Source organism: Mesitornis unicolor, unplaced genomic scaffold, assembly GCF_000695765.1.
Source record: "Mesitornis unicolor isolate BGI_N332 unplaced genomic scaffold, ASM69576v1 scaffold23706, whole genome shotgun sequence".
Lineage (NCBI taxonomy): Eukaryota > Metazoa > Chordata > Aves > Mesitornithiformes > Mesitornithidae > Mesitornis > Mesitornis unicolor.
The window spans coordinates 14,709-28,233 of NW_010191978.1; the positions used below are offsets into that span (position 1 = coordinate 14,709).

General features: G+C 44.4%; 1 protein-coding gene across 1 annotated transcript; it reads right to left on the bottom strand.

Annotated features, from left to right (window-relative positions):
* Window positions 1–3,913: 3,913 nt before the first annotated feature.
* Window positions 3,914–8,345, bottom strand: LOC104535554 (leukocyte elastase inhibitor-like). The gene is made up of 7 exons (XM_010186918.1): window positions 8,178–8,345; window positions 7,826–7,888; window positions 6,717–6,845; window positions 5,799–5,916; window positions 5,330–5,472; window positions 4,619–4,786; window positions 3,914–4,321 (listed from the first exon to the last, which is right to left on the bottom strand). Exons 1-7 carry the CDS (start codon window positions 8,343–8,345, stop codon window positions 3,914–3,916), a joined length of 1,197 nt encoding a protein of 398 aa, XP_010185220.1.
* Between the last annotated feature and the right edge of the window lie 5,180 nt (window positions 8,346–13,525).

The following is a 13,525-nucleotide window of genomic DNA, read 5'->3' on the forward strand; positions in this document are numbered from 1 at the left end:
ACACTTCTACTACACAGAACAAGGTATTAGAGAAAAGCTGACTTCAAAGCAATATAGAATCAGAGAATGCATTGGGTTGGAAAGGACTTTTAAAGATCATCTAGTCTAAACCCCTGCAGTAAGCAGGGACAGTGCTTCTGTGAACCATTATTTCATGCAGAATACACAAAGTAGTCCCTTCTATTTAGGTCTTGCATGCTTGTTGGATGCAAACAAGAATGCCCTGACAGAACATGATGTCCAATGGCTTTGGTGTTTGACCCGTGGCACCCATGTGAAACGTACTTATACACAGAAGTGACTCACACTGTTCCAGATGAAGGCAGGTATCTAACTACAAAATGCTGATCAAGGGACATTAAGTAGGTCTTGGAAATTAAGACACAATGCTTCCCACACAACTATCTGTTTCTGGGCCAGTGGAACAGTGTTCTTGTGATACAGCAGCCCACACAACCACTACTGCTGCCGGTGAAAAGTACTGTTTGACCTTTTTCCTCAACCTCCATCTTGTATAAAGTAAACGTCATCCTAAGCCACAGGAGGCAAACAGGAGCTGGAAAGCCATCAAACAGTTGTGGGATGATTTCAAAGCTCTGATCCTGTCAGCAAGAATTCTCATTTGAGAGTGGGAAAAGTCTGCAACTACGTCGTCATTTGCAGAGCTGCAGTTTACTATATAGTTAAGATATGGTTCATTTTTTCCCCTGTATTTGGAAACCAGCTACAGGATGTGCTCATGAATGTATTTTTCCTTTGTCTGCCTTTGTGCTACATGGAGACACCAAATAGTGTGGGTTTTTTTCTAAACTGAGACTTCACAATGACACTTTTTTCTTCCTCATATGCACAAGTGTCTGAGTAACTCAGCCAGAGGCTTAAGGCTGAATTCTATTCTCAAGCGTGGGTGTAAATCTACCATAAATCCCCTATATCAATTCACTGATATTTAAATAGCTGATAGAAGTATACTGTCTAAGTGCAGAAAATTTTATAGCCAGAAGAGACCGGAATTGGACCAAATTCTGTCTTGTGGTACAGCTCCATTTTCTGTGTCCTGGTAGTGAATCTCAACAACCAGAAATGCAAGTTTCCAAGTTCTGGAGATATTAACATTCATTAAAACCTATATGTATTGCAGTACTTCAATCACTCTTGTACAGACAGAAAATGAGCTTTACTATACAGAAGAAAACTCAAATGGAGTAAACTGCACAAATACACTCAGTTAACAAGTCTTATCACTGAAAATCAGTAAAGACAAATTTAATAATTCCAGGTCTTACCTGAAGTGTATTTTGGCATGTAAAGCACTCAGCTCACTATTTCATGCTATATTATAAAATAGATATTAAAACCTGCAAACACTATGCAGGAAAAAAAAATATATTGTAATGTATTTGCTGTTTTAAAATACTTACCTTTATACTACCACATTTGCCAAACTGCAGCTAAAACCTATGTTTAACCCAATCAGCAGCCAAGCGTCCACACAGCCACTTGCTTACTTCTTTCTACCCCCAGGGGGATGGGGGAGAGGATAGAAAGAGCAAAAGGCAAGAAAATTGTGAGCTGAGGTAAAGGCTGTTAAATAGGTAAAAGAAAGAGGAAAAAACATGCAATGCAGAGGCAATCACCCATCATCCCACAACAAGCAGGTCAGTGCCCAGCCAATTTCTGAGCACCAGACACCTTGGAAGCAAAAAAAATCACTACCACCCTTTCTTTTTCTACCCCAGTTTTTGTTGCTGATATGATGTTATATGATATGGGATATCCCTTTTGGCCAAGTCAGGACAGAAGTCCTGGCTGTGTCCCCTCTCAGCTTTCTCATGCACTGCCAACTCACTTGCTGCAGACAGGGGCAGAGTGGGAAAAACAGAAAACCTCAGTGCTGTGCAGGCACTGTTCAGCACCAGCCAAAATATTAGCATTATCAACACTGTTTTAGCCAGAAATTCAAAACACCTCCACACAGGCTGCTATGAAGAAAGTTCACCCCATTCCAGTCACATTCAGTGCACCCAAGTACACAATGAGACAATTGCATTAATATGTTCTGAAAATATGATTTGAAGAATATGGTACTTTAGAGGGACTTTCATCCCCTATGAAATTCTGGATTGAGAAAGCCTTTCCCCCTCAGTGGTTGTCCCTCTATCCTTTAGCAAGATAACTTCCCACTTATCAGTCAGAGGGCTGGAGAACTGGCAGGATGAGAGATTACAGACTTAGAAAAATCTTCCTCCAAGGTCAAACATCTTATGGACTGAAGGACTGTGGTTTTTCAGGCACATGTCAAACATCAGAGCTTCAAGGAAGAGTTTTCTTTGAAAGGTTGCCCAGTGATACTAAAAAAACCCAAAACCCCACCTATTGCATCCATTATAATTCTAAAATGGCAATTCAGAGAAATGCAGGTGGTGGACATTTAAGTTCCTGGTGTGCTTTTACACCTCGCTGTGCTTTTAGTTCATGGATGAAATACAACAGGCAAGAGACAAGACAAGTGGCAAGATGTTCAGAAACTTTTGAGTACCTAAGGCATCTTTCATATCAGGATGCAAAAAGCCAGACCACTTCAATGCTTTGGATACTTTTATTGCTGCCACACCATATGGTTCAGGAAACTACTACAGTTTAACAGGAATACTATAGGTAAAATCACTGCTAAGCTACGATTCATTGATATAAATGGAAATCACTGCTAAGCTACGATTCATTGATATAAATGGAAAACCAGAGACACTCATGGCATGCAATGTGTCAGACCGTGTGTCTACCCGTGATCTGCAATGTGTCTACACATGATGCTTGCAGCAGGAGAGAAGAAAGGGAAGAAAGCAATATTCAGCTCTCCCCAGAAACACCACACAGGCATGGCATGGCTGAGGACAGACAAGTCACTGCAGGGTTTCTGAGTTCCCATGAAACCTGCCCAGGCACACAGCTGGTGTTGTAGCGAAGGTGTTTATGGCTTGGGCTTGCACAGCAGGGTAACAGACTGCTCTGGTGCCCTGAAGGACACTTGATAGCACAACACTGATAAGCCCGCATGCCCTCAGGAGGTGCTGCACCACACTGCCAAAGGCAGTGGCTGAATCACAGTCAGGCAGAGGTCGTAACGCCCCAGGGCCCACCAGAGAGGAGCAGGACTTCTCTCCACTGTGCTGAATGGGAAGACCAGCTACTTCTGCCCAGGGATAGCTTTTGTGTCTGTATCCCTGTTGGAAGGGCTCTTGTCACTTCAGAAATCCTTCCCAAAGGGGATGGTGGAGAGAGTGCCTGAGGAGAAGAGTGAGGGACAGATGCAGGTATGTATCTCCACAACCTCCAGCATCTGTGTGGAGCAGCTCTCAGGACATGAACACGACCTGTGGGTTTCACTGCCATCATGGCAGCCAAGAGCCTCCCCTCTTGGTGGTGTTAAGGTGCTGGAGATGGGCTTGCTGGAGACACGTAGGAGGAAAGCAGGGGGTTCAGCACTGAGCTGTCTCTGGCCTGGGACCTGGCAGCTGGGGAGGAAGGTCTGCAGCGCCTTCTGGAGGCTGTCCTCACAATCAGCTTTGCCGTGCAGCTGAAGAGGGAAGGCTTCATTTGGAATTAGTTCTTTATACAGCACTTCACTCAACTGTTTACACAACCCGACCCTAGTTGTCATAGCTGACAATTACTAAGAATCAAATAAACTCCATTAGCATTGCTGTCCCATTTGAGAAGAGCTCTAAACAGAAAAGGCACATTTTTTTTACTACCCTTGCCAAAGCAGCTTGGTGTTTTTCTTGGGATAAAGATTATGGATATCAGGATAAGTCAGTGACACTTGATAGCAACATGTTGTTTATGCCTTACTCCTTTCTACCACAGACTGGTGCTCTCTTTGGGAAGAAGGAAGCTACAACCTGCTCTACCCTTAGGGGGAACAACATCGGCCAAAGAAGAGAATGTTCTTGCTTGGATTGTGTTTGATCAAGAAAAGGAATGGGTGGTCAGCTCTGAATTCACAAGGAATGTAGGAGCATGCGCCTAGAAATGTAAACATCGCTGTAGCAGCAGCTGCCTCAGTGCCTTCTTCATTAACTTCCACAAAGGACTTGTGAACAGCTGTGGAGATGAAAAGCTCAGGCACTCCCGATATCCCAGAGAAATCAGCTTGCTCAGGGGTGAAGGCATCCCTCATCCCCAGAGCCTGCAGGACTAGTGTGAGGTTGCAGCTCTTCTCCATTCGGAACCGGGGCAAGTATACCGTGATTTCTTGAAAACACACGTTCTTCATGTTGGTCCATTCTGCTAATTTCTCATAGGTGACAGCACTCTCTAGCTGCAAGGAGAAAACACAGGGCATCACAATCATGAGACACTAGATCAAAAGTGCTCACAGCAACACATTCCTTTAAGAAAAAGCCTGGTTTTCCTGACAAAGACAGAACTGTGCCCTACAGCTACCAACTGTGAAATCAAGCAAATTTAAATCCAGGCTTCTCAGAGTGATCTTTCTTATTTGTTCAGATTTTCACCAGACACCAGTGCAGCATCCTGTCTTGATACTTTTGCATCTTGTTGAAGTACTGGATGGACAGGCAGTTTCTCCTCTCAGGAGCAGCCACAGGACTGTTACCTGTTCAAGGCCACTGGACTCATCACAGATGTTTTCTGGCAGAAGAATGAACATGCTGAGCTCTTTTCCAACGTATGGGAGCTCCAGCACTGTCATCTGCTCTTCTTGTCTCCTGGCTAATTTATAATTTCCAGTCTGACACATCATTGGTACATTCTTGTGCTCTCTCTGAAATACAGAATAAATCAATACTCAGAAAAAACCAAGCAAAATAAAGCAGGTAATAACCTCCACAGGATGAACCTCCTTCAAATTTCTTGCTCCTTTTCCATGAACGCTCCTCAAATCACTATATATTTTTGCTGAGGGCATTGGCAGAGGCTCAAGCTCTGTGAAAGCTGTAACAGTCACTCTCAGGGCTTTTCGTCCTCTGCACTGTAGCTCATACTGCTCCTCCAACTCTTTCCTAAAGGATGACGTCGACTTCCACTACAGCCCCTGGGAAACACTGATGTGCCCTCAGCAAAGTCTCCTCTGTATCTTAGCCTCTCCAAGGAGGTACCAAAGCCTGCCTTCACATGGCCTCTGTCACAGAAGCAGTTGGGAAGAGAGTGATGCTTTCCAGCTTCACTGGGTGAAGGCTCTTGGCTTGGACAAACCAGGCCCCCACACCTGAGCTGGGCAAAGACTTTCCCTGCAGACAGCAGAGCACAGGGTACCAGAACTTTCCGCGCTTTCCTCTGGTCCCCACAGCACTTCTCCCAGCTGTACCTTGTTCAGCCTGAAAGGCATTTCTCTGCTGTTCTCCTCCTGAAATCTTTCAGCCCATTGCCCTTTGAAGTATATGGCGTTGACCAGAACTAGCACCGTTGAGCCATCAATAGAGCCAGGAGGGAACGGGTCTTTAATTTTCCCTTTAAAACAACAGATAAAGGTGAATTAGGCCTTTGTTTTGACCACTGACTGAGGATGATCCCATTACTTCCTCACTTGGAAGAACTGTTTGTTCAGGGCAAAAATTGCTCCGCAGCTTTAGCAGCATAAAAGCTCCCAGGAGCTCAGGGTCACCTTATGCCCCAAGCTGCTTTTACAGTAGCTACAAGCAAAACAAATCAACCCATAGCATTTATCAGTGTTACTGCACTCAAGCAGAGGAAGAAACTCAGGCACTAGCTATTGACTTCTCATGTGGTCATGGTGCATGCTCCCCGGGCAGCTAAGGGCTGCTCCTTGTCCTTACCACCCGTTTGCTCTTCCACCCAGGAATTCATCCTCCCTCTGGCCTCTTCAGCAGCATTAATGAAGTTCACCGCTTCCAGCTCTGCTTGGTACAGGACCCTTGTAGAGTCTACATATTGCTGCAAAACAAAGAAGAGAGGTGGCTCTCATGGGGTGAATCAGGGGAGTTTGACCCCAGGAAAAAATAGGAAGCCCAGAAACAGATGCAAATCTCTAGTTCAGAGCTCTGTGTGGGGCTGTTTGTTTCAGTGTTAATGTCCTGCCTATGCTCTGTGACTCTTCAAGAGAGACTTTCTGGGCATGGGGTGGAGCCAAGCAGCCAGTTCCCAGGACACTTTTCATGTCAGAGTGTCCCAGCTCCGCTGTCCTTTACTCTTGCTGTTCTTTGTAAGAGGGTGTTTGGCCTTTTCACAACGACAACCTTTTTAGCAAGAAACCGTTGGGGCAGACAGGGCACAACCTTGTCAGTCTGGCCATCACCCAGAGCCTCCACTCCCCTGCTTTTGTGGAACAGCCTGTGGAAATGCTGTGAAAATGCTCTGCACTACTCTATTTCTCAAAGATACAAATATGCTGCAGCGTTTTAAAAAAATGGGGAAGAAGGGTGCCAATTGCACTAATATCAAAGCATGAAGAAACATCATCTTGGTGGAAATTTCTATACACATCTTTCAATTGTGTTTTTATCTCCTTAAGAAATGTAGGCTCTTCTTCTTCACCTTTTACAAAGCCTATTTTATCTCGTAAGTCACTCTCTTTATGCTCTGCTCACTCTGTGTTGCATCCACCTGTGAGAGCTTGCTTTTCTGTCACAACATCAGCAATACAGAAACATGCAATTTGACATCCTTAGCAGAAGTTCAATGTGTAGGACAGGAGTTTGTCAAAACCACAAAACCCATAAATGGCTGTCTCTTACCTGAAGGAAGTGAAAAGTTACTTCTCCAAAGAGCCTATTGGCAATGCTGAGGGAACATGTGGCACCAGCTTTGCTAAGGTCAGACAAAAGCTCCTGGAACTGGAAATGGGCTCCTCTGGCTTCTTCACACTGCGAGCAGCAAGAGAAAGCTTTCTTTAGCAAGACACTCTCCTCTGGACACCTGTGTGCCCTCAGGCTGAAAGCATAGTGTCCTGGTTTAGACAGTTGCTCCATCACCCAATGAGTCCTCCCCACCCAGGGTGGGGAAAGAAAGGAGACCCATGGGTGAAAATAGAAATCTATTTAGTAAAATAATAGTAATAACAATGTTAATACAAAATACATATTTATGCTCAGCAAATATTGTGGGGAGTAGAACTCAGAGGTAAGACAGTAGACAAGTCCCTTTTGAGATGCCAGCCATGGAAGAAGGAAGAGGAAAGAAGAAGGGCTATCCTCAGCAAACTCCTCAATTTATAGTGAATGTGATGTTTATGGTATGAAATAATAGTATTTGTTCAACCCAGGGACAGACTGGGGTCAACTACCTTGGGTTTCTGCTTCCCCCAGCCTCTGCACCTGTTTATCTCAAGATCACTAAATATCTTGATCATCACATACCAAGTATTAGCTGAAAACTATAAAAAAGTGTCATGTCACTTTGTTCCCATGAAACAGTGTGTTGTAGTCCTTAGAGAAATGCTGTTTTCCTGAAAAAAAGACTAACTTTAAAATTCTGTCCCAGTAAATTATCTCCGTAGTCACTCTCTCCAAATGGACTTGTGGGGCCAAGGGACATGGAAAGACCCACAAACACATGTTTGGGCTTCCTGACCAGTCAAAGTCCCACACTTGTCTCCCTCCCATCCTGTAATTTCCACCTTGAAAAAGGATCATCCTGTTTAAACATGGCAACACTTAATGCAGCAAAGCAACGGTGCCTCTTGTGCGTGTGCACACAGGTTTCAGAGTTTGATGAGAACGGAGCTGAACTCTGCTCTTCCCATGATTTTGGGTGAAGTGCTGCCATTTAGCAGGTAGGTCTGCCTTGTCCTGCTTTGCTTTATGCTGCAGTTCAGTGTTATCACACAGTTCAGCTACTATCTCACCTTTCCAGGAGTGTTCCTGGTTCCTGGACTTGCTGTGCTCGGTACCTCGTGAATATGAAGTACCTGCGATATAAATGCAACAAAAATCTATGTAAATAGATTAACGAAGACACTAACAATGCACTGAGGTTGCACTGCAGCCTTACAGGCACTGCAAGTCAGATGAGCAGTTCTAGCACAGGGCTTGATCTTCGGAGGTCACTTCCAACCCCTTCCCCCTGTAGCTGCCACTTCTTTCAGTTTGCTGTTTGTGAAGAACATGGCCCAGACTGCCAGAGAGCTCCTGCCTCTTTACCAATTTCAAAGCTAAGCCTCTAACAGCAGTTCTGAGGAAAAGGGAAAAGAAACCCACCTTTGCCATCTCCTCAGCTGTGTTGCCTCTGGCACCCAGCTGGACCATGCTCAAGGCAGCTGAGATGCTCAGTGGGGAGAAGAAGATATTTTCATTTCTTTTTACTTTGCTCAGCTCTTTGAAGAAGTCCACACAGAACTTGGCATTTGCTGCACTGATGGAGCCCATCCTGGTGTGGCCAAGGCCTACAACAGGACAACCATGTCATCCGTCTCACAAGCATTGTGATGCTCAGACCACACAGTGCAGAGAGAGTTGGAAACACAGAACCTTTCCCAGAAAACAGCACCCAAAGCATGGACTTGCTCCTGAGAGCAGGTTTCAGAACACACTTACCACTTCACAGCAAAGTGCACCCCACACCCTCACCCAAACAAGAACTTCTGGGCAAATGACCCCTTTACCCATACCCTTGCTCTTCCCCTGTCTGCTCTAGCTAGCTCCACACTCACTGCCATGCCCTCAGATTTTTTTACTAAAGGCTCCACACTGAGTAAATACCATGGCATAGTAATTGTTCTGTTTTTCTTGCAAAAACTCCTACGGGGTTTAGAACCAACCTTCAGACACTGTGCTTCTCCAAAATATATCGCCTAAGACCTTTTTTTTTAGCATGTTGTGTAAAACAGGAAGCACACCGTATGAAAACAACAGAGACCAGCAAATTGAATTGGCGAGCCACAACCAAACAACAACGCAGAAAGACCTTCCTCTACCTCTTGAATTTGGGGTAGCAAGTTCATACGTGTCCCAGCACTTCTAAGATAACTGCATTGCCATTTACCTCCTTTTGCCTTTCAAGGGTATTACCAAATTCCCTCCTGCTGCTAAGCGAGCTTCTGCACTCAAGCAAAGAACTTGGCTACAAACTTCCTACATCCTGGGATTATTGTCACATCCAGGAAAGGCAGAAGTCAGCCCTGTAGGCAGAAACACCGCTGCCTGACCTTGTGCATGGTTGCAACACACTTTGCTCCCCTCCAGCTGCTGCCTATCACTATCTTAAGGAAAGCTAAAGCTGAGAAAGTTACCTTCTCCTGGGACGAGCTGACCCTGGCAGCTTCTTTGCTGATGGAGGGTGGTGTCCTGCCCCGTCTGCGATCGAAGCTGACCGACCTCTGTGTAGTCTGGCTGCCTGCCCAGTTTATTTCTGAAGAAGGAACAAGGACGAGGAAATCAAGGGCCAACAGGCAGAGGATCTGGAGAATGGCTTTTCTCGTCCTGCAGCAAAGCAGGAGACAGGATCTAGTCGCTTCTGTTTTCTACTCTCTGAAACAAAAAGCGAAAGAACAAAAGATGGGCTTTTCCGCTCCCAGAGAGGAGGCTCCTTCTTGATGCTGCTGCATCTCATTAGTTTGCTCTGTTGAATCATCTCAAAGATGTGCAGAAAGCACATCTCAAGCATCTGCAGAAAGCTTACAGTAACAGCAAGAGGGAAACAGAAACAAATTAGAAAATGAGTCTCTGACATGCAGCATTCAGAGAGGCACCTCTCCCTCTCCGTGAAGGACTTCTGTGCATCTGATGGCCTCTGTCTTTTGGGAAGCCCTTGTAGTCCTGCAGCAGATGACAGCGCTGGGTCCATAACCACAACATGTTATTTCTCCTTTAACCCAGGCTTTCCAGGAGAGGTGCAATGCCCCAGACTGTGCCCCAGCAGCTTCTCTGTCTGAGGGCTACGTTTGGCTGGGGCTGCATCAGTATGGGCACTTTGTCTGTCTCGAGGACCTCAGCAGGTTTTTCTTCTTGCATCAGCAAGAGCTGGAGAGCAGAGAGAGCACGCTGTGGCCTTCAGCAGCACATCCCATCCTGGGTTTTGAGCATCTCCCCACCTGTGAGTCAGGAAGTGGCAGGCCTAACAGGGTGCTACAGGGCCTGGTCCAGTAGGCAGAAGGAGTCCCAGTTACACAGTTTTGGAAACGAGTCCCAGTTACACAGTTTTGGAAACAGATCCTGTCACCACGATGCTCCCATATGGTGAGAATTTTAAGGAACAGGCTTTTTCCATTGACCTCATGCAGGAAAAGGGCAAGAGGTGGTGAAGGCACCATCAGCCCTGCTTAGGAGAGCTCAGTGTGGCCGATGCTGCTGGTCATGTGCAGGTACAGATACTTGTTTTCTGTGCAAGTGTTACTGGATTAAAGCAAGAATAGTCTTAGGAGCAGAGTCTGGAAACCAGAATTCATCTACAAGCTATCCTCATTACTGAACTGCAAAGTTATCAGTTCTCTTCTTGTATCATTAAGTTGCCTTCATTCAAGCAAGGGCACAACTTCAAAGGGAAGATCGCAGGTCTCCCACCCATCCTATGCCAGATCCTAGTGCCTGGTGGTGCTTGATGCGTTCTCCTGGGAGATGCAGACTTTAATTCCAGCAAGGGTATGGGACACACCAAAGGCAGGCCCTTCATCTCCTGAGCCACACAAATTTCTCCACTACAGAAGTTATGCACCTTTTTCACTTAAAGAAATTAAGTCACTCTAATGGCCTTTTCAGGGAGGCCTATTTGAGCAGCTTGCAGAAGGTTTGCTTTGAAGGCATTCACCAGATCTTCTCCAGGGACTTATATCTCGTTCCACCTTGTTGCTGGATTTCAGCATGGGCCAAACACCTCATCCTTCATAACAGGGCAGCTCAGAGGAAGCAAAGAAAAATGCTAGCTGCAAAAGAACTTACCAAAGGCGAAAATAAAATGCCTACAAATTTTGGATACTTCAACATTCATTGGAAGTGAGAATTTTTCTTTGAGATGGATTTTTTTATATATATGCTTAAAGCCAGCCTATGTTCTGTTTAGGAGAGATACATCGTTACTTAATCTTGCTTCTCCTTTCTGAAGCCATCTATCATTCTATGCATTAAACATCTTATTCACTGATTCTCCATTACATATGCACAGGAAACAGACAGAAAGTGTGGCTCCCGAATTGTGTTTTCGTAATGTCTGTGAATACTATGATGTAGTTCCTGCTAGAAGTGATTATAATTCCATACAGAGAATAAGCATTCTTTACCAAGAAAACAGGATTTACTAAGAGGCAATTTTCTAATAAATATGGAAATTAAAAGTCTAGATTTTCCTGCTGTGTGACAGACTTTACAGCTGGAGTAGAATAGCACCTTGTGTAGTACAGAAGGCATGAAACTACTTGCAGACCATCTGTCAAGGCCAGCCTTTGATGTGTGGTAATTTTATATTGTATCAAATATTATATTACTGTAATTAATATTAATAAAGTATAACTGAATAAACATTAACATGTTTATATTGATAATCAATAAATGTAATAAATTATGTACCATTTATATTGTATATCATACTGTGGTTTAATTTTAGTCCTGATGATATGCTTTTAATTCCTTGTTCTGGTCTTAGTCAGAAGATGCTAACTAGTAGCACTACTGTCCAGCTACCCTTCAGTCAGATTGAGTGTTTCCTTTCTTGCTGCTCTATTCAAGTGGAACAAGCCCTGGTATTATCTGAATATAGATAGACACTACCATACATTTGCCCCACTATGTTCACCCTACTGGGCTAGTGGAATAAAATATGGTAAAACGTTGAAGTGAAAAAAAAAAAGAAGCTAATTGAAAGCATTACATCTGGATCATTTTCTGAAACCATCCAAGAAAGTGAGCTGGCACTTCTATACACATGTTGGAAGTGTGAGATGAATGGTCCAAGCGAAAGACAATGGAAAGCTGAGAAGTGCTAGAAGGGAGACTGGAAACTAGAAGTGGTGCAATGCTTCAGACAGAAAAGGGATGCTAATTTTTTAATAGGGTTGGGGAAACAAGAATATTTGGAAGAAAGCAGTGATGGTATTGTTTCTAAGCATGTGATTGCTGTTGGTATTTTTACTAATGGTACTGGTGTGTACAGAAAGCAGGAATTACTACATTCACCTGAATTTCTGTCTCAAATAGGTTAGTCTCTAGCAGTCCATAATGCCAAGGCCAAAACCAAAAATGACTGAGAGCCAAATTCAGAGAAATTCACAGGACAGCTTAGGAAAATACAAGTCCAATAAATCCTGCAAAATAACCTCTCTTGAAGACTACCTGTTGAACCATTTCTGGTTTAATGTTTAGCTTTTGAGGTAAAGCTTTCTCCAAGAGTAAAAGCAGTGTTTAAGCTCTCTACAGCAGTACCTCTATGGGTCTTTACTCCCCTGAAAAAGTAAGCATGCCATCTTTATTAGTTTTGAAATACATATTGAATTGGTTCCTAAAGTAAAGTTTAACTTTCTTTAAGATACAGACTAAGGTACTGACTGGTTTTGTGACTTTAAGGGCCAAATTGTGGCCCCTCCCTCAGTTGCTACCAGGGAAGAACCCAATACCTAAGTCAGTGAGATGATGAGCACCAGGTGGCAAAGCACTCACAGCTGCTAGTGAATCCTCTAAGAAGGGCTGTGGCCCTGCAGTGTGAAGAAAGCTGAAACGCTGTGCAATGCGGATGCACTGTGCACATTTCAAGAGGAGTGACTGACACTTGCTGTGTAGGTTTCTCCTGCCACTGCTTGCCTTGCACGGAGAGGAAGCTGCATGCACAGTTAGCTCAGGCTGAACAGACATTAAAAGTGATACTGTGAAAGTGAGACTTGCAACATTGATCAGCTCGCTAAATCTAGTCTTAATCCAACCACAGCCTAGTTTCTCCCACTTCCAGTTCCAGACGGGAGTAAGAAAATGAGGCAAATCCTCCACAGTTCAGTAAGTATAACAGGATATTAAGGTCAGCAGAATTTGAGATTTTTAAAAGTGCATGTATGTTTTGGGTCTAAGACACAATACCTAATAACTCTTCTGGTTTTCACTGACTTGGATATTTTGTGATACAGTGTGGTTACTATAAACTGGTTGGACTAGCTGTAAATCAGTAACCAGAGCTGGGTGGGGTTAGCCAGATTCAGCTAACCAGTGTGCAAGAGACAGAACCATACAGTGGGCTTTGGGTTGAGGGGGACCCTTAAAGATCACCTTGTCCAGCCCCAGGGGCTTGGGGCAGGGCAGCAAACACCTTGCCATTTGCCAAGGGGATGCCTGCACCTCTTCTGGGAGAGTTGGGAGAGAAGAGGCACTGGACCTTGTTTGCACGGATGGGGACTGGAGAAGAGAGGCACTACCTTTGGTAGAGTTTGTGCTCAGGAGAAAAAATAAAGTCAACAATCAATGTTGCACAGACATCTGGTTTTTTTCCTTCACAGCATTGATCTTCTTTGCATAGTTCATGATACTGCAGCAGTAGGGAAACTGCTGCTATTGCATCTACCAGAAACGTCTCGGCCACATCCTTTATGCCATGTGGGCCTCACCACATCACTTCATGTTTCCTGTACTCTGGT

Bases quoted from the DNA above. Each gene is read 5' to 3' on its own strand.
- LOC104535554 (XM_010186918.1), bottom strand. From the start codon at position 8,345: ATGGGCTCCATCAGTGCAGCAAATGCCAAGTTCTGTGTGGACTTCTTC. The intron at 5,473-5,798 runs GTAAGGACAAGG...GTTGTTTTAAAG, and splicing joins GGTGGAAGAGCAAACGGGTG to GGAAAATTAAAGACCCGTTC. The intron at 4,322-4,618 runs GTAACAGTCCTG...TTCTCCTTGCAG, and splicing joins AGTCCAGTGGCCTTGAACAG to CTAGAGAGTGCTGTCACCTA.